Below are 25,275 nucleotides of genomic sequence, written 5' to 3'. Positions count from 1 at the left end.
TACCCACGCATATGCTGCGTTCCAGGCAAGTATTCCGGATATTTCCCACCTAACACCCGGAAATAAACGTCTGGAATTGCGCTCGAAGTCAAACATCCGGACCTACTTTTTATTAGTTGTCTGTCTGATCTCTATGAAAAAATAGGCTATGCGAGGTTAAACGGATGGGTACTGCGAACTAACAGAAATGCCGCCAAATAGACCAGATAGTGCACATGTTTGCTTTTTGAACAGACATCCATTAATTTCGGAATATGGATGGCATTTAATGAAAATAGGCCTACATGGGAGTAAATTCCATAGCTGCTTTTGCCACTTGCAACGTATGGTCAGCAAGGTGCGGTATCGAGCAACTATTGTGAAACTTAAAACCTCACCGTACAGACATTCATGGAAGCTGATTTCTTAGAATGTAGAACTTTTGCACATAAGAAAGTTCTTTAGAAAAGTCTTCAATCTCCACAAAGTTCCGTAGACACATTTTTCAGAGTTTTACACTGCAAATGACAGTAATGAATAGAAAAGCAAAAAATATAGCAACATACAAATATTTATTCTTAAAAATAAACTCTTACAATTGTAGAATAATAAAAATGCTAAAAGCATTGTTTTATGTTTGCAAATTGTTAAATTAATGCTGATGCAGATGTTCATCTAATGACTCAATCATCACTATAATAATAATGAAACTCAATAAAAATTCTGTCAAACAGGAGCAACAATTTGCTATCTGGGTGGACAATGTTTTAACTTTAAAATGCATTATTTAAAAAATATATGTATGTATAATACACATATTTTCAGGTGTCTGCTTTTGTTTCCATAGCTCTGTAGCGAATTGTTGCATGTGAACATATAAAAATGATTAATATCTGTATGATTAGCCTACATGACTGAACATGACACTTCTGAACCCATTAGAGAAACGCTGGTTTTTGGACCGATTGAGACTCCAGTTCCCAGGAATTTGAGCTCCACTCCACCCAGACCAATAGATGCTCCTGTATCCACTCCGAGCCCCAGCTTCACACCAACCGGACCGGCTTTGGCACATGCGCTCGCAACTTCAGCTCGAGCCATCGCTCCGACTCCAACCACACTGACTTCAGCACCGGCCGAGGCGTTTGGACCTTTGGCTTCTGCCTCAAACACACTGAATTCAGCACGAGCTCGACCCACTCCTGCTTCTGCGTGAGCTCCAGCTTTGGGAATTCTCTGCCCTGGTTTGTCTGTAAAAGCTACTGCATAATTCGAGCATCGAGCATATTTGGATTCTGCATCGGCATATCCTGGTCGGTCAAATGTGTCGATGACGTTTATAACATCCACGACATCAACTTCAGCTGAAGCAAGTCTCACATTTGGCTTTCTTGTAATCTCTTTTTTGCTTTTCCATGTTTCTTTCTTGAGTAATTTCTCATTGATGTCACTCGAAACTTTGAAATCTATTGGGTGTCGTCCTCCTCGTAGCCGTCTGGTGTATATGTCATCATCTTCATCTTCAGATAATAAAAATGATAATAAAAATAGCACTGAATGTTAATTAATTCAACGATGACTGCCACAAATATTACGCAGAGAAAGGCTTATTAACTTTTTTTTGCACTAGATCTCTAAGGCCCGGTTTCACAGACAAGGTTTAAGGCTAGTCTCAGACTAAAAGGAATGTGTGACCTGTTAATCTTAATCTTAATTCAACTAAGGCATAGTCCTGTTTTAAACTAAACCGTGTCTGTGCAACCGGGCCTTAAAGATGCTAAACGGCGTACGCTATGTCGTATAATTTCATAAGTCATAATAAATTACAACAGAAACAACCTAAAAAACCATAACGCTGAGTTTAGAAAAATAGACCAACTTTAAAACGCTCTTACCATTGTTGTTTCGGGGCATTATTGGGGTCAGGTCAGAAGTTTAAAAAGCTCAACGGGTGTTTGGTGGAGAGGGGTCTCTTTGTTCTTTGAAATGTCGACTTCTGTCAAGCAGTTTCACTTTCTGTAGTTAAAGCATCATGAGCCCTCATCCTTTTTTTAGTTCAAGACCATTACAGAAATGTAATGCGAAAGGAGTTGGAGGCTGCACTGGATTTTAACTACCTTACTTCTGATTGGTTCATTCACCGACGAGACTGCTTTCTGATTGGTTCCTGTCTGTAAAACCCGCCCACGGCAAATAACTCGAAAGCATGGGTGCCCAAACATCCAAACGAAATACACCTGATTGAGCTAATCAAGATCTTTGCTAAATAAACTTGTGGCAGATGTGTTAAAGCAAGTAGAAGCTAAACTTTGGGCACTTCTGCTCTAAACATATGATATTGGGGAGTCTAATTTCGATCCGACGTCAATCAGCACATTAACACAGTACAATGTTTTAGAGCAGCGGTTCTTCACCTTTTATTGGTTATGCACCCCATGAGCTGATTTAAGATCTTGCGTTCCGAGAGGGGTTCTCGTGCGTAAGATGTTGTTACGCTAATGGAGGTCACGTCTCACTGTGCAGGACGTTTTGGCCGTGTAAGTTCATGTCTGTATTTTTAATAGTTTGAAAGTTTATCTTGTATTAGAACATGTTTGGTGATTAGTGTTTAGTATTTCGGATCCGCTAGCGTACCAATGTAAAATTGGTTCGACGTTTGACATGATTTTTCAGAGATTTAGCCAAGTACAGGAAAAAATCAATAGTTCTTTAACGATTTAGCCCAATGACAAGAGACATGCTGAGTTCGAATTGTTGTCAAATGTACAAGAGAAGCACAGTGCTTTTATTTGTTTACTTCTGCCTTAAAGTATTGTAACTGAAAGACCTTATAATGTAATGTATAGGATAGGGACTGTCTGCAAAGCAAAAAACGAAGAGCAAAAAACACAGTAATTTCATCTAAATGCTTCACTTTTAAAATAAATGTCAAATCTAATGGGTGTGTGTTGTTACTGGTTCAAAGAAGAACATTTAAATGCTGGTATTGTAAACATAACTGTAAGACAAAAAAACTATTGAAATGTAACAACTGAGGAGAAAGCTTGGGAAGCTTTAGAAAGAGCGTGCACTGCACTGCCCCCTAGAGGAACATGGTGCAGTTGCTCTGAGTTTGATATTCAGCATTGGGAATAAATTAATTAAAAATACACATGTCAACCTCAAAGAGTGCGTCTTGTTACCGGTTCACAGAACAACATTTTGATGTTGGTTTCATGCGCATAATTATAACACAAGACGTGATATTTTAATGCCAACAAATATAAGGGTTTTCATCGCACAACTATTACGCAACCCATCACATTGACATTTTAACAGTTACATTACTTAATGTTTTATAAATACATTCTTCTATTTCAACTTGAAGTGTGTTTAAAGTGTGTGTCTTGCTACTGGTTCCTAGATGAACATTTAGAAGTTGGTTTTATTCAGAGAACTATAACACACAAATAAAAAAACGATTAAAATTGAACGCTTCATAAAAGCTCACAAAGCCTTTCACAGGTGCAGTACAACGCCCCTAAAGGAACACACTTTGAAGTTTACATGCGAGAGTCTGTGTATGTTTAATTTATTCATAATTCTGAATATCAAACTCCGAGCAACTGCACAGTGTTCCTCTAGGGGGCAGTGTAGTGTACACTCTTTGCAAAGCTTCCAGAGCTCTTTGTCAGTTTTCACATTTTAATAGCTTTTGTTGTGTTACACTGTTGTGAATTAACCAACATCTAAATGTTCATCTAGGAACCAGTAACAAGACACAACATTTGGAAGTGGGCTAGAAGAGTCTACTTATTATAAATGTCAATATCATGCATTGTGTTACAGTTCTGCGCATAAAACCAGCATCTAAATGACACACTCTTTGAAGTCAAACTGTGTGCTTTTAAGAATTATTTTTCTAATCAGATATTTGGATAAACTCAAAACAATTACAATGTGTTCCTCTAAGGATAGTTTTGCCTATACTTTGCCTACTCATTTGCCTATACTTTTCACTTGCGCGTGCAAAGATTTGCGTATCTTTTGCGCATGCAATGCTCTACCAGTTGAGCTATAGGATGAATAGGTTGAGCTCAATAATGAAACCAGTGCCTAAATGGTCTTCTTGTAAACGGTAACAAGACACCAAAATTTAACTGTGGATTTCTAACAATATTTTTGTGACATGACATTTTAATCACTTAACAAAATTCTGTTATTCGAATGTTTTTATTAACATCGTTCAAAAATATTCTGTTCAGGGTTTGTCAATGCTTGTGTTTTACAGTATTTTACAATCACTTAAACCTTGATGCAATTTTGTAAAACTAAATTTTTAATTTCAGTGTAAAGCAGATAAATTCACTGCAGTTATGTAGACTTGGTCTGAAATGAGTTATATTATGAGTGAAAGGCTTCTCTGAGTGAGCCTCGAGTACCACAGTTTTTTGTTATTGTAATAACAAGACATTCTGTGAAATTGATTTGAAACAATCATTGCTCTGTAGTACGATAACACTCTACTTCACATTTCGTTATTGCGTGATACAGTGTGAAGTGTCAAACTCGGTCTGATTTAGTGCTGATCTGATCTGGCTTCATTAATTCAATGTTTTAGGTGTCACATCAGAAGTGAATGTGCTAAAACACTATTGCTGTTGAGAATAAATTCAAACGATTTATCCAGACCATTCAAACAGTGCATTCTCTTCATGTTTATCAAAATAAAAACACCGTAAGAAAAGTTGGTTCCAGGTTATTGGAACTCAAATAAAACACACTTGAAACGTATGGACTACGACCTATTAACATGCAAAGATGAGATTTTAAATGACCTTTATAGAGTTACCTATTGTTATTCGGCTTGCAAACAGTAAAGGAGTCTGAAATATTAGGTTTCTCTGCTTATAAAGCATCTTCTCTATTGACTGTTTCCTCTTTTGTGGTTTCATGTGCAATTCACAAAGAAACACTAACCCTCTCTCTTTCTCTCAACAGGTAGTGGTCTAGCTTTTGTTGAAACTAGTAACTTTATATTGGCACCTATTTATTATTGCTGCTGTATGACATATCGCTTATTGCTCCTGAACTCTTTGTAAGTGGCTTTGGATAAAAGCGTCTGCTAAATGTAAATGTAAATGTGGGTTTTGTGCCGTCACGTTCCTCAGACAGACTCGAAGCATTTCCTTATGAAACTCACTCACTTTTAACCTTTACTCTCCTTTAACTTATCATTTCTTTTTCTATTTTTATTCTCAGAGCATTTGCATACATGCCTGTTTATACGTTTAACAAAATAAATTATCTTTGATTCCTTTAATGTGGTTTATATTTGATTTTCTGTCATTCTGTTGTGAAGTTTACGGTTACTAGATGTGTAACGTGTCTGTCTAGGACCTATAGGCCATGTGCATATGTCCTTATGGTCTGTTGGGTTAAAACTGTGTAAAAACTGACTTGAATGTTCATCACGCTGTAGATACAGTATTTCTGTACTTTCTGATGTTTTGCACATTTGATATGTCATTCAGGTAATCCATGCGTTTAAAACGTGCATGCTGCTCACAGTTTAATGCATAAGATCGCATGAAACCTGTTCACTTGTTTTTTCACAAAAAATTAAATCTCATTTTACTGTATTTGTAGCCGAGGTGTCACAGGAGCTATTGATATTTCTGTGACGTTCTCTTTCTGTGTGCTTCTCTGTGTTTAAGGCACTTTGTTTAAATTATGCTTTAAACAGACATAAGGAAAGTTTTTTTAGGGAAGTCTAAAGCTATCACACTGCAACATGGAAATTTAGTGCTGATTATAATGTATTAATGTATTTTGTAAAGAAGAAAGTACTACATAGCATGAGGGCAATGACAGAATTTTCGTTATTTGATGAACTATACTTTTTCAATCGCTTCTTTCAAATTCTTTGTGAGCAGAGCATTTTTGTTTTGCATGTCTTATTTTAAGCACATCCGTTGTTCATGTGTCGATGGGGACAGATTACAAAATTACAAAAAGAGGAAGAGACGTTCAGCTTGCGTTTGCATTTGGTTCTAAAGTTCAGCGTGATCGTCTGTCATCTGAGCGCTGGAGTTCAGACTCATCGGAGCTCGGTAAGAGTCTCACTTTTCAATGAATAAGATATTGTTTGATTACTGCTAATGATGAAGTTTAATCACACATTTGACATCGACGTGAAAAAGTGTAAATGTGTTAGGTCGATTCCAAGAGAGATTCAAGTTTAATCTGAAAGACTGTAGAGTGGTGTTTTATTGTTGCGTGTTTTTTATATCTTCTGTTTAGAATGGCTCGTCGTCTTCCTCTGATCTTTCTGCTCATGATTCCGGGTGAGTTACATCATCACTTCAGGGTCTGTTCCTCAGTCAGTGATCGAAAGATCATATTGGTTGTCTTTTAATGGGTTAGTTCACCCAAAAACATTCTGTCATCGTTTACTCACCCTCTTGTCATTTCAAACCTGCATGACTTTTTTGTCTACAGAACCCAAAAGAAGATATTTTGAAGAATGTCGGTAACAGAAAACCTTTGGTTCCAATTGAGTTGCGTTGGTTTTGTGTCCATACAATAAAAGTCAATGGGGCTAATGGTTACCAACATTCTTCAAAATATCTTCTTTTGTGTTGAGCAAGAAAGCCTCAGGCACTGAAAGCCGTGGTGAAACATTTACTATATTAACACATGCTCTTTTTTAGTATCGGTTACTCGCATTCATGCTACTGATGGTTTATTATGATAAAACTGATGCAGCGATGGCAGTTAAAGTCTAACTTTGGATACAGCACATATACAGTAGATTGTAAAATCAAGATATCCGACTGCTAACTATTAATCATACAGAGCTCTGAATATTCTCAATAATAATTTAAATTGTATCACTCAATACAAATTTGAAGTAGCCTGAACACCTTATCACTTGGATGTGCACTAAAACATACACAACGTCTCCAAATGCATAACATCATCACTGTACATGATGCTCTTGGCAAGTTTTCTCAAAGGTCTTTCATCATCCTCTAAAGAGCTCCATACTTTAGAGTCAGTTAAAAGTGTTTTACATCATCCACAAACTGACATTTACTTCATTTATTTGTGTTTCAGGAGTTTATAGTGCTGATGATTGTTGGGGTGTGACTTACAGCTCTTCACACATCTGTGCACTGAAGGGCTCAACAGTGACTATAAACTGCACTTACACATACCCTACTGGATATCAGATCAAGAAAGTGTTCTGGACCAAAACTCAAACACCGACAGATAATGTGTTTCCAGATCTGTCTGAGGACTCTGAATACAAACAGAGGATTCAGTATCTGAGAGATAAACAGCACGACTGCAGCGTCAGACTGACTGATGTGAGACACACAGATTCACACGAGTACTATTTCAGATTCATCACTGATAAACCTGATGGGAAATGGATCGGTGCTCCTGGAGTGACTCTTGATGTCACAGGTGAGAGTGAATGAGTGTGTGATGATAATAATGTGATGTGTTGAATGACATGAGGAGGATCAGTGTTGTGTTGTGTTCAGATCTTGAGAGTGATGGAGGGACATTCAGTGACTCCAAATATTGACAATATAAAATCATGATAAATGTCCTTTAAAGATACTGCAGACTTTACATGTTGGACCTATAACCTTTATATTTGTTTCTCTTTATATCCTCCAGATAAACCTGTGATCTCCATCAGTTCTTCTGGTGTAATAGTGGAGGGTGATTCAGTGACTCTGACCTGCAGCAGTGAATCAAATCCACCTGTTCACAACTACAGCTGGTTTAAAGAGAATCAAACATCATCTGTTGGATCTGGAAACATCTACTACATATCAAACATCAGATCTGATCACAGTGGACAATACAAGTGCAAGACCAGACATACATGTGGAGAGAAATATTCTGATTCTGTGACTTTAAACGTTTTGTGTGAGTTGATTATTAAACAGTGTAGAACATCCCAGCCTGAAACCCACAAATATTCAATATTGTCAAATGTTTTTTTCAGATCCTCCAAGGAACGTCACAGCGTCCATCAGTTCTTCTGGTGTAATAGTGGAGGGTGATTCAGTGAATCTGACCTGCAGCAGTGAATCAAATCCACCCGCAAATATCAGCTGGTTTAAAGAAGAAACATCTGTTGGATCTGGAAACATCTACAGCATCTCAAACATCAGATCTGATCACAGTGGACAATACAAGTGCAAAGCTAGAAATGAACTTGGAGAGAGAAATGCAGCACTGACTTTAAATGTCTTGTGTGAGTTGATTATGAAATATCATAATAATAATGAGTGACGTGAATGTTGAACACTGACAATATATTTTCTCCCTAAGATCCTCCAAGGAACGTCTCAGCGTCCATCAGTTCTTCTGGTGTAATAGTGGAGGGTGATTCAGTGACTCTGACCTGCAGCAGTGAATCAAATCCACCTGTTCACAACTACAGCTGGTTTAAAGAGAATCAAACATCATCTGTAGGATCTGGACAGACGTTCAGCATCAGTAACATTAATTCACGTCTCAGTGGATGGTTTTACTGTGTGGCTCAGAATGAAGTTGGATCTCAGAGATCAGATGCTGTTTCAGTAACAGGTGATAGTTTTATTAACGGTTCATCTGTGTATCTTCAGTGTGGAGAATAACTCTGGATATGCTTCCTCTTTCAGTGGGTCATAGTTCCTATAGACATCTGCTGTTTGGAATCGCAGCGGCATGTGGAGGATTGTTCACCATCGCCATCATCATTGTACTCATTTTGATTATAATGTAAGTCAGTAAATTCACTTTCCGATTGGAGCAGGTGCATTCATCTCATGTGTGTATTTTTATTAAAATCAATGAGTTATCAGATCATGTTTATTATTTAACAGGAGGATTCGAAGGGTTGCAAAAACCAAAGAAGCTGCTGTGAATCAAGTGAATCGACAGGTTTGAATGATTGTTTGGAATGATTTGATTTTGCTGTGTAACTGTAGCTTGTTCTTGTAAGAAACATCTAAACTCATGCGTTCATATAAAATGGTAGAAAACGTGCAACCCAATATCAGCGTAATGTTAAAACATATTACGTTGAAATAGTGTTAGGCCGAAAGACGATGCCAAACTTGTATTAAGACTTGTGTCTGCACAGCTTGCATTGTATAAAGAAGACACGCCTCGCTTTATAAGTTTTTATTGAATATAATATCAAAATAACAATACAAACAAGCCTCAGATTATGTACAGATGATGACACGCCTGAACTGATAACTGACCAGCTCGCACTGTATAATATAAAGAAGATGTGTCTCTGCGCAGATCATAAACATCTTTTAGATGTCTGTATGACAGTAGATGTCTCTGAGACGTATTGCAGATGAGTAATCGATTGATGCAGGAAAAAACACGTCTTGCAGATGTAAATGCAGACATCAAATAGATGTGTCACAGATGTGTGCTATCAGGGTTCTTACATTTACATTACATTTATGCATAAATGCGACTTATATTGCATTATATTATACATTTGTATCTGAATACGCGCAATCCCTGGGATCGAACCCATGACCTTGGCGTTGCTAGCGCTAGTTGCTATTTTTTTTATTTTTTTCAGGATGACCTGTACTGCGCCGTGAATCATGTTGATCTTGCTTCCGAATCCGCCCATTGTGATGATGTACAGTATGAAAGTGTTAAACCTCAGAGACTCGGAGGAGAACAGACAACTGCAGGAGAAGCTCCTGAATCCAGAGATCCAGAGGAGCTCCACTACGCTACGGTCCACCATCATAGCAACGCAGAGATGAGACGATCAGAAGAGAATGAAAACCACTACGGCAACATTACAAATGACAAACCTGATGCTTCTGTGAGGTGATAAGATTTGACCGAAGGAAATAACTCATCCTGAAGTGAAAATATTCATATTTCATTACTCGTTCAGCCAATGAGATTGTATTTCCTCTGTAGAAGTAAAAAAAGAGCATCAAGAGATAATCATGTCAAGTTGTCTTGTTGTTGAAGAACAAATGACCCTTCAAACAGTCGAATGTGTAATGTTGTGTTTCTTTTTGATTTTAGGTCAAATGTGGAGGACACCTCAGTGATCTACAGCAGTGTAAAATAAAGGGGGTTCAGACGTCACTTTGGATTGCTGAAAATCATATTCATGTTTTCACTTTAAGGTGAACTATTTCTGTTTCAGCTCAGCCAATGAGATTGTATTTCCTCTGTAGAAGTAAAAAAGAGGATCAAAAGATAATCATGTCAAGTTGTCTTGTTGAACAAATGACTCTTCTCATCAAACAGTTTAATGTGTAATGCTGTGTTTCTATATTATAGAATTAATTCAGCAAAAACCACCGATTCTCAATACGTAACTATTATACAAGGCGGCTTTATTTGTACTGTATAATCTCATTCATACGATTTGCACTCATACCAAAGACGGTTCAACACAATCTATTTTACCAGGTGGATAATTTATGAATTGTTACAATGTTATTTCTATGTTTTAGCACGTTTCGATGTCATGCCAGTAACGGTTTGGGGGTGGGGTTAGGGGAGGGGCTTCAGTATTGCTTTTTTGTAATAATCGTACGAATTAGCCACCTCAGAAAATACTTACGCATTCCAGTGAGCTCAGGTTGGTCGGTTAGGTTTAAGGGTGGAGTTAGGGGAGGAGCTTCAGTATGGATTTTTCGAATAATCTTATGTTCTTGTAAGATTTACATTGTAGGATTTCATACGAATCATAAACTAGTTATGAATTCCCGTGAGATCGATCAGGCTGTTAGTACTGATTCACTGATTCTCATCTTAACCTTTGATATGCCCACCAGTGAACCTCAGAAACTATTGCGCTAACATTGCAAATTAAAACCAAACCAATTGTTTGGTTAATGGTCTCAAACAAGTATAATGTAAAGCTTTGCTGAGTAAAGTTTATTTGCATTTGTTTGTGGTTCACATGGCTGTTTACACACATTCACAGTTTACCTGTTACTCAGCTGGCAGATGGTTATTGTGAAAAAATGTTTTAGGCAACTTGTAATGAATGGCGATCCTTTTTATTATGTCTAAATTAATTTATTTTTTACAATTTTGCACTGTTGCAAAGAAGCTTTATATACTTAGTTACTGTTGTGAAGAGATATCATTATAATAAAAATAAAGACCACGTTGAATACATGGTATTATTTCAGTTTTTTGGTATTATTTCAAGTTTTACGTTTGTAACTGGACATTTCCATTTTTTGTTATTGAATAAATATTAGTAGCACTGTGACTGTAATATTAATTGTTTAAAGGTTGTGGTCCGTTTCTGTGTGGAAAGATGACTGAGTTTACGACAAATAGATCAGATTTAACCCTGAAATCAAGTGGAAATACCTGAAAAATACCTTCTTTAGAAAATGGTCTTTGCTCTGGCCGGCAGCTCACACTTCTGTTATTTAAAGACAAACCATCTAAACAATTCACGAGATGTATGGATTGACACATTGTTCACAAATTATTGTTTGGCTGCAGGAGTCATTTGGATTACTTTCACGATGGATCTACAGTATGTGCTTTCTGAAGCTTTGTCATTTTGAGTCATCATTTTTATGTCGAATTATTTGTTTGTGTTAAACGTAAGAAATCTAAAATGAGATGATAGTGAGTAAATTATGAGAGGATGTCCATATTTGGATGAAGTGTTTCTTTAAGGGATGTCAGAACTTGCCTGTCTGTGGTTGAAGTGACAACATCTGTTCTTACTCAAGACGTTCTTCTGGAAAATTTGACACGCATACATGAATGTCTTCTGATGGAGAGTTATCTAAAGGTAAATTTTTAGCATTCATCTTTTTTTTTCAAGTATTTGAGTCTTCTTGATACTTTTTTGTATTTCTGTTTGTTGGCTGTTTGTTAGAGACGTTGAGGTTGTATGTTAGAGGAAGAAAGAGGAAGACGTGTACTGAACAAGTTATCAGTTTGAAATAAAGAGAAGTGGCCGTCTGAAAGACGCCAGTTTACGTATGTTAGTGTTCTTTGAGAAGATCACATATAACTAAAACACGGTAAGAGACATGCAATAAAAAAATTCAAATATCAGTTTAATGCTGTTGAATAAGTTTTAACAGGTGTGTTTATAGCACAAAGAGTGATTTATAGAAATGTATATTGTTCCTATAGAGATGTCCATCATCATGGCTCCTCCTCCTCTTCATCTGATCCTTCTGCTCATGTCTCCAGGTGAGTCGTGATACTGAAGAGGAGACTGAAATGTAGAATATTGGTCTTTGACAATGCAACTTTTAAACCTTGTATCGTGCGTGTTCAAAACATCATGTTGCAGTTGTTTGCAACAGACATAAGAACCGATGTCACCTCCCTTATAATTTTTCGTGGTAAAAGTGTAGTAACCATGTTTTTTTGGTGAATTGATTACTGTCGGCAAAATCATGGTTCTACTACAGTAACCATGTTTTTTTAAACTTTGGTTGATTTTCTGAAGGGCTGATATACGAAACATCATATTCAATAAGAATACACAGGATTTGAGAGTTGAAATAAAACACACAATTTTTCCTTTTGTTATTTTTGATAGTATGTTGTCTGATGAGTATTTTTCATCACTAGCTGTGTCTGAATTCGCCCGCTATCTCCTAGTGCACTATATCGGGTGTCCACCATTTTATAGTGTTGTCCGAATTCTAACTGAACAACTCTTTCCCTACATTCGTTCACTACTTTTTACCCACAATGCATTCTTTCAGACCATTCAGCGATCTGAAGATTGCTCATACTGCTCGAGAGCCCACACGTATTATTACATTCAGTAAATGGCAATCAATTGATTATGCTGTTTTTGCAAATTCAATTCTCACTACCTTAAATGATATGTCCTCTGCTTCACTCGAGGATAAAATTTCATCATTCAACAATGCTCTCACATCCAATTTAGATGTTTTTGCTCCCCTAAAATCACATCACATCTCATTTGTACGGTCCGCCCCCTGGTATAATGATGACTTGCGTTCGCAGAAGGTTGCTTGTCGGAAACTGGAGCGAAAGTGGCGCTGCACTGGTTTAAACGTGTTTTACCAAGCTTGGAGAGACTGTTTGGCTCATTATAGAATGGCTATTGATACTGCAAGATCTACATTTTATTCATGTATTATTGAAAATAAACAAAAAAATCCTAGAAAGCATTTCTACACAATTAACAGTTTACTCAATGTAGATGCTTCCAGATCCTTGACAGCATCTGATCAGTTATGTAATGATTTTCTTCAGTTTTTCAGTGAAAAAATTGTTAATGTCCGCAAACTTATATGTAGTTCTTCTGGGCCTGCTTCTTCTACAGTTAATTCACAAACCTTCTCTGGTACCCCATTCTTTAAATTTACTTCAGTACAATCTGAGTCACTCTGCAGGCAGGTTTCTCGTATGAAAGTCTCCACTTGCATGCTTGACCGTATGCCCTGTAGTCTTTTTAATCATGCTTTGACTATTTATGTCCCTCAGTTCTTGCTATAATAAATGACTCTTTGTCAACTGGTGTTGTGCCTGCAGCACTTAAAACTGCGGCTGTCACTCCCATTTAAAAAAAGCAAAGCACTGACGTGAACATTTTTCTAACTATCGCCCAATCTCGAATCTACCATTTCTGGCAAAACTCTTAGAGGGTGTAGTTGCGGCTCAATTGAATAACCATCTAATTGAAAATAACCTATTTGAGCCCCTTCAATCTGAATTTCGGAAACTGCACAGCACTGAGACTGCGTTGGTTAAAGTCACTAATGACTTGCTAACAGCTTCTGATTCTGGCTTTCTGTCTCTTCTCATTCTCTTGGATCTTAGCTCAGCCTTCGATACCATTGACCTTGCTTTGCTTGTCAGAGAAAGTTCTTGAGGTCTTCAGGTCTTATCTCACTGACCGCAGACAATTTGTGTGTATGGGTGGCTTTAGATCTAAGGCTGGTCTTATATACAGTATACTGGTGTCCCACAAGGGTCAGTATTGGGTCCCTTACTCTTCAGCATATATATATATATATATACACTCACCTAAAGGATTATTAGGAACACCATACTAATACGGTGTTTGACCCCCTTTCGCCTTCAGAACTGCCTTAATTCTACGTGGCATTGATTCAACAAGGTGCTGAAAGCATTCTTTAGAAATGTTGGCCCATATTGATAGGATAGCATCTTGCAGTTGATGGAGATTTGTGGGATGCACATCCAGGGCACGAAGCTCCCGTTCCACCACATCCCAAAGATGTTCTATCGGGTTGAGATCTGGTGACTGTGGGGGCCATTCTAGTACAGTGAACTCATTGTCATGTTCAAGAAACCAATTTGAAATGATTCGAGCTTTGTGACATGGTGCATTATCCTGCTGGAAGTAGCCATTAGAGGATGGGTACATGGTGGTCATAAAGGGATGGACATGGTCAGAAACAATGCTCAGGTAGGCCGTGGCATTTAAACGATGCCCAATTGGCACTAAGGGGCCTAAAGTGTGCCAAGAAAACATCCCCCACACCATTACACCACCACCACCAGCCTGCACAGTGGTAACAAGGCATGATGGATCCATGTTCTCATTCTGTTTACGCCAAATTCTGACTCTACCATTTGAATGTCTCAACAGAAATCGAGACTCATCAGACCAGGCAACATTTTTCCAGTCTTCAACTGTCCAATTTTGGTGAGCTCGTGCAAATTGTAGCCTCTTTTTCCTATTTGTAGTGGAGATGAGTGGTACCCGGTGGGGTCTTCTGCTGTTGTAGCCCATCTGCCTCAAGGTTGTGCGTGTTGTGGCTTCACAAATGCTTTGCTGCATACCTCGGTTGTAACGAGTGGTTATTTCAGTCAAAGTTGCTCTTCTATCAGCTTGAATCAGTCGGCCCATTCTCCTCTGACCTCTAGCATCAACAAGGCATTTTCGCCCACAGGACTGCCGCATACTGGATGTTTTTCCCTTTTCACACCATTCTTTGTAAACCCTAGAAATGGTTGTGCGTGAAAATCCCAGTAACTGAGCAGATTGTGAAATACTCAGACCGGCCCGTCTGGCACCAACAACCATGCCACGCTCAAAATTGCTTAAATCACCTTTCTTTCCCATTCTGACATTCAGTTTGGAGTTCAGGAGATTGTCTTGACCAGGACCACACCCCTAAATGCATTGAAGCAACTGCCATGTGATTGGTTGATTAGATAATTGCATTAATGAGAAATTGAACAGGTGTTCCTAATAATCCTTTAGGTGAGTGTATATATATATATATATATATACAGTATATCCACTAGGTGAACTACTAAGATCTCTTATCCTTAATTATCATTTCTATGCTGATGACACACAGATTTATATTCATTCAAGACCAGGTCAACATCTGGACATTGTGCATCTATCTAACTGAGTCGATGTGATCGAGAAATGGATGTCTGATAATTTTCTGTCTCTAAATGGCTCCAAAACTGAAGTTATGCTCATTGGCTCTCCCCATCAGCTGCGGAATGCAGGCTCTATAACTTTATCTATCGATGGTGTTTGGAGTTTCAAAGCAAACTAATAAATCTTGGAGTCATCTTTGATGCTTCACTGTTATTTGAGCCTTTTATTCAGATTATGGTTAAGACATCCTTTTCCATCTGAGAAATATAGCTTGTTTACGTCCTATGTTGTCCTTTTCAGTTGCTGAGAGGATGATCATTTCTTTAGTTGTTTCACGTATTGACTACTGGTAATGGTCTTGCTGGTGTATCTAAAAAATCCATTAACAAACTACAATATGTACAAAACTCGGCTGCTAGAATTCTGTCTGGGGCCAGGTCTGGAGCCTCATTTATAAAACTGTGCGTAGAAACCTTCCTAAAAGTGAACGTACGCCAGAATGCTGAAAAGGGCATACGCAAACAAAAAATGAGATTTATATAACCTTGCACACGCACACCTGCACTCAATTCCCTTTATAACTAACAGCCTACCTGATAATTTGCGCAAGTGAAAAAGTCTCACATACCACCCTTTACGCATCCACTTTCATCCATATATAGCCAATGCAAATTACCTCAGGAATATCCGTGTATATTTAAATGAGCCAGCAAATTAATGGTTCTTTACGCTTAATAATGGCAGCAATGGAGAGCAAGGCAAAGAAGCGCAATTTCGCCGACACAGAAATTGAGGTTCTTGTGAGTGAGGTGGAGGAGAGAAAGGATATTTTGTTTGGTGGCCACAGCAGTGGCATTACTAACATAAAAAAATATGTTGAGTGGCAACATGTCACAGCAGCAGTGAATGTAGTTGGTTCGGCCAACAGGACGGTTCCAGACATTAAAAAGAAATGGTCCGATCTCAAGGTGGGGGCAAAAATGGCTTTCCTCTCACCGTCAGAGTGTGTCTGCGACTGGTGGGGGCCAGGGCGCACCCGCTCTGTCCCCACTGGAGATCCGGATGGCTTCGATCATCGGGGATACCAGCGTGTGTGGTATTTTGTCTGAGAGGGAGGGAGACACAGACGTGGTGGAGACAGGGGAACCAGGTAAATCATTTTATTGCATGTGCACACAATAAATAAAAAAAAATGTTATTGTTGTGTCCTTGTTTTTCCAGAGACTGCTGGAACACAGGATGGCGAAGAGACTCCCGGCGTGGAGTCTGCACCGTCTGTGGAGTGTCCGGAGGTCCCCAGCACGAGTGCGCCCCGACCGCATGGCACGGGTGGAAGTAGTTGAGTTCTGACTGAGGCTGTCCTTCAGACACAGAGGGACACAATTGATGCAATCACCGTCGTAGCAGATGAACTTAAACAGATAAGGATGGTTTTGTGTGACATTGCATCTACATTAAAAGATATTGCTAAAAAATAAACCTTTGCGTTGTTGTCCCTTTACAAATGCCGCATTACTTCCTCACGGAGCCTTGCTCCATGATGATGGCCTTCATGTTGGGGTAGGGGGTGTGGGTCAGGCTCGTCATGCTGGTGGTAAGGGAGGTCGGGTGGAAGAGGGAGACCATTCCTCTGTGCCATGTAGAATGGCACATGCCATGATGATCTGGCAGACTTTTTTTGGGTGATATAAAAGTCTACCACCAGAAGCATCAAGGCAACACCATCTACCCTTGAGAAGGCCAATCGCGTGTTGAATGAAGTCATGTGTTGAACCAGGCCAGCGTGTGATAACATTTGTCAGAATCATGTTGGGCTCACAAATAACTTGCACATTTATGGAATGCACATGTTTTCGATTCACATAAATAAACTTGTTGTTTGTGGAGCCCTTATAGCAATATGAGTGCAGTCAATTGCACCAATTACATTGGGGAATCCGGACATTGCTGCAAATTGCCTTTTGATATTGACCTGTTGTCCAGCAGTGTAAGGAAACTTCATGTGTCGACTTGTCATTTTAATAATCCCTTTCAAAACCGCAGGCATGAAGACGCACAGGGATGGCAGTGAAATCCCAGACCAATGACAAAGTAATAGAATCTAAATTTCCTAATGAAGCGTAGCGCAGAAACGCATCATGATAGTTGTAAACTTACCTATCGGCTAACTCTCGCTGGTCAGTCCCGTTTGCCAAAAATCCTAAAACTGAAAGGACTTGGGTTGGTACCGGGATGGCGCGGTTTCTTCTAGTTACCCTTTGTAATGTTGGGCCCATTTCAGCACACAGATCCAAGAGCATGGCTCTAGGGAACCTAAATCGGCTTAGTAGCCAGTCATCATCATGTGCCAGGAAATCTTCATGGTCTCTAAACGCTCTTTCCCTCCTAAGTTTGCCATTGGCATAGTCCTCCAGCAATGCCAGCGCATCCAACATTCAATACTATATGCTGAAGTCTCACTGCAGTATGTATGTTTGCAGCGATCACAAGAAATCCTTTACACCTTGTCATACCAATCAGACAATGGTAAACCAATACGCCCACCCTGAGAAAAATATGTAATTTCCTTCATCTGCTGTCAGTCCCTCAACTGACCATCAGTGTCGCCAAACTGCTCTGTCTCCAAAATTCCCGTACGCATGGGTCAGAGTTTGCGTGGAGGTGCGCAAATTTTTGTTTTTATAAATCCCATCTTTTGCGTGGGAAGTGGCGTACGCCTCTTTCAGGACATGTTTTGTGCGTACGCAACAGTCATAAATGAGGCCCCTGGTGATCATATTTCTCCTGTTTTGGAGTCTTTACACTGGCTCCCTGTCAGATTTTAAAATCCTTATGTTAACATTTAAGGCTTTGCATGACCTTGCTCCTTAGTACCTGTCTGATCTGTTATTGCCTTACACACCATGTCGAAATTTGCGCTCTTCTCAGTGTGGTTTTTAGTGGTTCCCAAGACACGGCTTCGCTCCATGGGTGATAGAGCATTCTCCTCATATGCTCCTGAGTTCTGGAACTCTCTCCCGGCTGACATTAGGGAGGCAAATTCACTAGCGACTTTTAAATCTCTTCTTAAAACATTTTATTTTAGGATTGCTTTTACTTGATTGTAAAACAACACACACACACAAAAAATAATAATAATCCAAAGTGTTTTTTTACGAACTGTGTTGTTTTACCTAATGTGATGTCTGCTGTGAAGCTCTTTGAGAAAGCAACTTTTAATGGCACTATACAAAATAAATGTATTAGTATTATTATTATTCTGATTTTTTGAAAAAACTCGCTCACTCACTATTTTCCACGATACGTATACAATAAACGTGACAAATAAGGTAAAAATTAACTTTTCAATTTTACAAAACAAACCATTACACCGCAGGTGTAATGTAAGCATTATGACAGATGTCCTCGACAGTACTGTCAGGCGCAGGATATATTACGTCAGTGTCTGAAATCATTCACTCATTTTCATTCACTTCTTCCCCATATAGTGGACTATTTAGCATAGGGAATAGTGAATGAGTGAACGAGTGAGCGAATTGAGACAGCTCCGGTGAACCGGAAGTTGCGATCGTTTTTACTTCCGTATTCTGACGCATTTCCGAGTGAAACAGAATTTCGAATGAGAAAAAACAGTCAGCGTGAATAGCGTTTCCACTCCAAATTGATTGGATGTAAAAAACAGATGTTGTATTTTGAAATGGAACTGGCAGCAGACTGACAGTTGGAGGGGAGGAGTTAACGGATGCTCCGCCCAAATCATCTACGTTTTATCGTCAGAGGGACAATTTCACTGGGACTTCAGTGAAAACAGTGAAGTTTTCAGCAATTAAATTGTAATGTGACTGCTCACTTTTTAGTTGGGGTAGATTAAATAAACATGTCCATTTCATGCTTTTTACAGCCATCTAAAAAAATAAATAACATACGATTGACCTTATTTTGAAAATATATTCTTTTTAATGACCTTCAAAAAAAGATGCAGTTACAACATCTAGCAGCAGGTGCTGGTACACTTGAATGATGTTCAGGTTTTAAAGATCGTTCATATTTCTCCAGAGTTTCACACTTCTCACATATCATAGTCAAGTCTTCATTTCTAGTTTAGTCTGTTTAAACCGTTTTCAGTCCTGTATAAATCACAGACTGATATTTTTCAATCATTCTTTTGTGTGTTTCAGGAGTTTATAGTGCTGATGGTTGGGATGTGACTTACAGCTCTTCACACATCTGTGCACTGAAGGGCTCAACAGTGACTATAAACTGCACATTCCATGCTGATTTTCAGATCAAGAAAGCCTACTGGACCGAAACGTATGATGCATTTGCAGATCTGTTGGAGGACCCTAAATACAGTGAGAGGATTCAGTATGTGGGATATAAACGGGACGACTGCAGCTTCAGACTGACTGATGTGAGACACACAGATTCACACGAGTACTATTTCAGATTCATCACTGATAAAAATAAATGGACTGACGGACCTGGAGTGACTCTTGCTGTCACAGGTGAGAGTGAATGAGTGTGTGATGATAATAATGTGATGTGTTGAATGACATGAGGAGGATCAGTGTTGTGTTGTGTTCAGATCTTCAGGTGGAGTCTGAAGGTGAGACAGTGATGGAGGGACATTCAGTGACTCTGACATGTGAAAGCACATGCAGTCTGACTGACACATCAACATTCATCTGGTTTAGAAACACACACACATTAAATGAGAGAAAGAAGAAACTCATCCTGCCGTCAGTTAGAAGAGAGAATGCAGGTGACTATAGCTGTGCTGTACAGGGACACAAACTCACATCACCTCCTCGACGTCTCCATGTCACCTGTAAGTTCACTCTCAATTCTTTCATTATTCACTTAAGCCGACTCATCACTGATCTACTGAATATAATCTCTCAATAGATCCTCCAGATAAACCTGTGATCTCCATCAGTTCTTCTGGTGTAATAGTGGAGGGTGATTCAGTGAATCTGACCTGCAGCAGTGAATCAAATCCACCTGTTCACATCTACAGCTGGTTTAAAGAAGAAACATCTGTAGGATCTGGAAACATCTACAGAATCTCAAACATCAGATCTGATCACAGTGGACAATACAAGTGCAAAGCTAGAAATGAACTTGGACATAAATATTCAGCACTGATTTTAAATGTCTTGTGTGAGTTGATTATGAAATATAATAATAATAATAATGAGTGACGTGAATGTTGAACACTGACAATATATTTTCTCCCAAAGATCCTCCAAGGAGCGTCTCAGCGTCCATCAGTTCTTCTGGTGTAATAGTGGAGGGTGATTCAGTGAATCTGACCTGCAGCAGTGAATCAAATCCACCTGTTCACATCTACAGCTGGTTTAAAGAGAATCAAACATCATCTGTTGGATCTGGAAACATCTACAGCATCTCAAACATCAGATCTGATCACAGTGGACAATACAAGTGCAAAGCTGAAAATGAACACGGAGAGAAATATTCTGATTCTGTGACTTTAAATGTTTTGTGTGAGTTTAATTTAAAACAGTGTAGAACATTGCAGCGCGAGTATATTCACGTCTTTTCTCAGTGTGAAGAGTAAATCTTGATATTTTCGCCTTCAGTGCATCATAGTTCTTACCGGAGTCTGCCGGTTGGAATCACAGTGGCGTGTGGAGGATTGTTCATAATCATCATCATCATCATCCTCATATTTATAATGTACGTCGAAGTCTTTTACTGAGGAAAGTGACAATGTTTGTATTCATAAAATATAATATTATGAATATTTTTCTTGATTTCACAGTAAAAGGATGCAGATGAAAAGTAGAACGAGATCTACTGCTCACGAGTATGAGGTGAGATAGTCCAGAGGATCCAGATGGAGTCTTGCGAAGCAGCTCTTAAAACGTTCTTTCATTGAATAATGAACTTTCATCTTTCAGAAGGCCTGTATGGTGCAAGAGCTGTTTGCAAAACTGTAGAGTAACTTCTCTTTGTTTGTTTATAGAATGATGGTGTCAGTAATGACACATATACAGCCCTCGATCTCAACACCAGATCATCTGACCTGTACCACACACTCGCAGTAAGACAGATCTCAAACATTACAATCCACAACGAGTCAGACGATCTATCAGAATAAACATGTTCTCTGTTTCTTCCAGTTTTTTACACAGACGGTCCATCCTGAAGGCGCACGCACAACTCCCATTCTGAACTCTTCTGTGTATGAGAATCTACCAGCACCCGTCCTCAATAGTAGATCATAGGAGAGACTGCATGGGCGGTTGCAACATGGTTTATTCCTCCGGTCAGGAGCTATAGAGTGATGATGCTCATACTGCATATGCTCAGTTCCACCCTTCTGGAAAAACATCTGACATATGTGACCATTCCTTCTAGCCAAACTAAATTTAAAGGTGAAAAGTTTGTTTTAAATGCTTAGATTTTTTTCTCTTTCTGTCTAAACTGTTTGTGTTAATCATTATATATTCATATCATTTAAATCAGTGCTTTCTTAGCTTCTAAAAGGCATTGCTAGCAAGTGTCAAAGCTGTTGTGTCTAGCTAGAATAGCAATTTCTGTCATGGCTGCCAGTGTAACTGTCCCTTATGACAACAGTGATGGAAAAACTTGTCATATAAACATGATACAATTGTAATTTTATGGATTAATAAAAAACTCTTTCAATATATCTTAAAGTAGATACTGTCAGACTAGACCACAATGTTGCCTACAAAAAAAACATTGCCTAATAATAATAATAATAATACAAAATAAAAACCATGGTTCGTTACTCATTACTTGGAAATATGTTTTTTCCAATTTAGTCTTTATACCATACAGTCAATTTAACGTCACACACACAAGTGTTTCTGTAAATTTTCAGTGTCTTGTTTTTTTATTTAAAATATTTTGCCAGTTTAACTTTTTAAAGACCCTATTTGTTCACAAATAAAATTAAGAAATTGCAAAATTATGTTATAGAATATTTTTTATTTCATTTTAAAGGGGTGATTTAATGCTGGTTCATGCATTCTGACTTTTTTTACAATGTTAAACATGCTGGCTTCTCATGCTTAAAATGGTCAACTTGTCAAAAAACGAGTTGGACGTATTACGTAGTATTTCTGTGCTCGATACACTCCCCCGAAGATTCGTATAGGTTTCGGAATGCTTTTCTTTGAACACGAAAAACCGTTGCCTAACAACTTTTCTTAGTCCCTTATTGGGCAATTCTCCCGGAAAAGCACGGCCACAGCAAGGCGAAAGAAATAGCCCGCCCACGCGTCAACCGGCGAGCGATCGGAAGACCCGCTTACCATCAAGATTGGCTGCTCAGCATCAAGATTGGCTGCGTTATGGGCCTGCAGCTGCAGCTCGTTACTCTTGCAATAGTGAGAGAAGTTGAGGTGTGTTTGTTTGTTCAGGCATTTCAGTGATGGATATTATTTACACGGTGGATATAACGGATTTTGAGATCGTTTGAAACTGTTAGATGGTGCGGTCCCAATGCTAAAAGATGCCGGACATGAACTGCATGCGGTAAGTCAAACTTAATCATATGTCTGTGTTTTGTTGGCAATCGGCTCGTCCGTGCATAATGTATACAACACGAACTTATAGTGAATCAGCAGTTAGGCAGGCATAATGCCATAATGTATTGTATGCTCGTGAATTAGTTACGCCCCCCCCAGGATGTTGTCTGTTTTCAGAAATAATTGTACAGCTGTATCTATCATTAATAAATGTGATCAAGCTAAATACTCGAAGATAGGAAGTATGCAATACTACTCTGTTGGTACTCAAGATTAACATGAGATTGTCAGAAACCGCTCGTTCAAACGGACCTTTAATGAATGTTGCAACTGTCCCCTGTTATGGGTCAGTTGCAAAACTTGACTTTGTCTGTTCAAGTATAAATTGTGCGTATATGTTACAGCAGTGTAGGTGGGTAGCTGACAGATGTGGGTTCAAAATATTAAAATTTTGGCTTTTTACTAAAAACAGTCTCTGAGAAACTGAAGGAAATACAAAAGGTGTTGCAACCGTCCCCAGTCTCGACTCGGCATCAAACTCAATACTGTACAACAATAAAAAGTCAATATAACCAATCCACAATGTATTGTTTACAATTGACAACACACAAATACAAATATTTCTTGTAAATCATCCGTGTTCATCAAACCAACAACACCCACAAAATCCCCCACTCCCAGTTTCGTTTTAGTCTACTGTAGATGTTTTAAATATAAACATTTTCATTTCAAACCCTGCAGGGCTGTTGGTTCATTTAAAATGAAAGTGAAACTAGAATATAGACGAGAGCGCAAATGAACTAAATCTCATTTAAACGCGTATATGGGCACAACATAAATATGTCTTTATGGTCTTATTATATTACTTCTCCATACAGCTAAGACATAAACACAAATTAATAGCACCAATATGAAATGGGATTTCTTGTAAACCATCAAACCAGCAACGCCCCCCAAAACCCCCCATTCCCAGTTTCGTTTTAGTCTTGATGTTATAAACCCAGACGCGCTGTGATCGTCCCATTTTGTAGCTGAAACACTCTTAAAAGTAAAACAGACACTGCAGGAGTGTAACTCGACTTCAGTCCAGTTTTTGTCAGAACAGGGATATTTCATACTATCCAGGTGAAATGGCTGCAAGGAGGCAAGAAAGTGAGTATAATATTTATTTTAAGCCTTTTACATTTGTTAAAGTGTTGCATTTAAGTGCTTTTAACTATTTGTATTAGTTTTGCTGAATAAATATTGTTCTACGTAAATTCAAAAGGGAAATAAAAATATAAATGTAGATGTGCACAATATAATCAGTGTCTATAATTTTCATGAATAATTTATCGCTCAGTATGGGGAACACCTGACAACTGACATCAGTGAAATGTCTTTCGTGTGTGTTGCAGCTCAGGCATGTAGTCAAAAGAGGTTGATCTGAAAACACAAAAGTGTAAATGATGTACAGGCTTCAATTCAGACAAAAAGGATGGATAGAAAGTGATTGATAGGCTATAGATAGATAAACTAAGGGGCGGTTTCACGGACATGAGATTAGTTTAAGCCTGGACTAGGCTTTGGTTAAATTAGGATATTTAAGTCGTTTTTAAAAACATACGTTACAAGAAAAACATTACTGGTGGGAATCTAGAGACAAAACAATGACACTGATATATTTTAAGATATGTCAGTGCAAGTTGTTTTCGATGAAGACATCTCCAACATTTAAGTTAGTCTGGGACTAGGCTTAAACCCTGTCCGGGAAACCGCCCCTAAGAGTGATAGATAGATTAACAGTGATGACATTACGTTTGAGTTAAGTGTTTGCTATGATCTGCAGATGGATCCTTCACAAAGGTGCAACTAGCATCAGCTAATATTAATGCTCTGGATGTCATTGGCGTCATCGACACATTTGACAGACCAGGAGATGCGTACACAGAAGACACATACGCTCGATGTGGAACACATGCAGTAGCTTTCGAGGACGAGCCAGGAAAGAGACTCCCTAAAGCTGGAGCTCAATGTGAAGCAGGAGTGGGTCGAGCTCGTGCTGAATACAGTGTGTTTGAAGCAGAAGCTAAAGGTCCGAACGCCTCGGCCGGTGCTGAAGCAAGCGTAGGTGCACTCGGAGCCAGTGCGATGGCTCGAGCTGAAGTTGCCAGCGCGAGTGCTAAAGCCGGACCGGTTGGTGTGAAGGTGGGGCTTGGGGTGGACACAGGGGTATCTGTTGGTGCAGGTGGATTCGAGGCAAAAGTCCTGGGAACTGGATTTACAATTGGTCCAAAAACTAGTATTTCTCTTCTGGGTTCAGAAGTGTCATGTTCAGTCATGTAGACATTCAGATATGAATCATCTTTGAATGTACACGTGTAACATTGTATTAGAGGACCACGATACACATACAAAAATGTATTC

The 25,275-nt window shown here is 38.8% G+C and overlaps 3 protein-coding genes across 4 annotated transcripts; 2 read left to right on the top strand and 1 right to left on the bottom strand.

The window, feature by feature from the left end:
* Nucleotides 1–741: 741 nt before the first annotated feature.
* On the bottom strand, nucleotides 742–2,026 carry LOC130553243 (uncharacterized). Its single transcript, XM_057332107.1, has 2 exons — nucleotides 1,875–2,026; nucleotides 742–1,499 (listed from the first exon to the last, which is right to left on the bottom strand). The coding sequence occupies exons 1-2, from the start codon at nucleotides 1,891–1,893 to the stop codon at nucleotides 886–888; spliced, it is 633 nt and encodes a 210-aa protein (XP_057188090.1). The 5' UTR covers nucleotides 1,894–2,026; the 3' UTR covers nucleotides 742–885.
* A 3,951-nt stretch (nucleotides 2,027–5,977) lies between these two features.
* Nucleotides 5,978–11,146, top strand: LOC130553193 (B-cell receptor CD22-like). Of its 2 annotated transcripts, XM_057332008.1 has the most exons (10): nucleotides 5,980–6,071; nucleotides 6,262–6,305; nucleotides 7,078–7,431; nucleotides 7,651–7,905; nucleotides 7,985–8,236; nucleotides 8,314–8,571; nucleotides 8,646–8,745; nucleotides 8,850–8,907; nucleotides 9,572–9,831; nucleotides 10,039–11,146. In XM_057332008.1, the coding sequence occupies exons 2-10, from the start codon at nucleotides 6,263–6,265 to the stop codon at nucleotides 10,082–10,084; spliced, it is 1,626 nt and encodes a 541-aa protein (XP_057187991.1). In that variant the 5' UTR covers nucleotides 5,980–6,071; nucleotide 6,262; the 3' UTR covers nucleotides 10,085–11,146. The 2 variants fall into 2 exon arrangements, with proteins under 2 accessions (XP_057187992.1, XP_057187991.1); XM_057332009.1 differs by lacking the exon at nucleotides 7,985–8,236 and having other exon boundaries at nucleotides 5,978–6,071.
* Nucleotides 11,147–11,694: 548 nt separating this feature from the next.
* LOC130553196 (B-cell receptor CD22-like) lies at nucleotides 11,695–22,266 on the top strand. The gene is made up of 11 exons (XM_057332015.1): nucleotides 11,695–11,785; nucleotides 11,873–12,020; nucleotides 12,136–12,195; nucleotides 19,531–19,857; nucleotides 19,938–20,180; nucleotides 20,258–20,512; nucleotides 20,593–20,856; nucleotides 20,953–21,049; nucleotides 21,135–21,186; nucleotides 21,339–21,416; nucleotides 21,496–22,266. Exons 3-11 carry the CDS (start codon nucleotides 12,138–12,140, stop codon nucleotides 21,598–21,600), a joined length of 1,479 nt encoding a protein of 492 aa, XP_057187998.1. The 5' UTR covers nucleotides 11,695–11,785; nucleotides 11,873–12,020; nucleotides 12,136–12,137; the 3' UTR covers nucleotides 21,601–22,266.
* Nucleotides 22,267–25,275: the final 3,009 nt, after the last annotated feature.

This window comes from Triplophysa rosa, linkage group LG4 (genome assembly GCF_024868665.1).
Source record: "Triplophysa rosa linkage group LG4, Trosa_1v2, whole genome shotgun sequence".
NCBI lineage: Eukaryota > Metazoa > Chordata > Actinopteri > Cypriniformes > Nemacheilidae > Triplophysa > Triplophysa rosa.
Note: the sequence above shows the minus strand (reverse complement) of the source record. Positions and strands in the feature narration are given on the sequence as shown.

Excerpts from the sequence above, each read along its gene's own strand:
- LOC130553193 (XM_057332008.1), top strand. The coding sequence starts at position 6,263 with ATGGCTCGTCGTCTTCCTCTGATCTTTCTGCTCATGATTCCGG. Across the intron at positions 8,572-8,645 it reads AGATGCTGTTTCAGTAACAG|TGGGTCATAGTTCCTATAGA; the intron begins GTGATAGTTTTA and ends TTCCTCTTTCAG. Across the intron at positions 8,908-9,571 it reads TGAATCAAGTGAATCGACAG|GATGACCTGTACTGCGCCGT; the intron begins GTTTGAATGATT and ends TATTTTTTTCAG.
- LOC130553196 (XM_057332015.1), top strand. The coding sequence starts at position 12,138 with ATGTCCATCATCATGGCTCCTCCTCCTCTTCATCTGATCCTTCTGCTC. Across the intron at positions 20,513-20,592 it reads ACTGATTTTAAATGTCTTGT|ATCCTCCAAGGAGCGTCTCA; the intron begins GTGAGTTGATTA and ends TTTCTCCCAAAG. Across the intron at positions 20,857-20,952 it reads TGTGACTTTAAATGTTTTGT|TGCATCATAGTTCTTACCGG; the intron begins GTGAGTTTAATT and ends TTTCGCCTTCAG.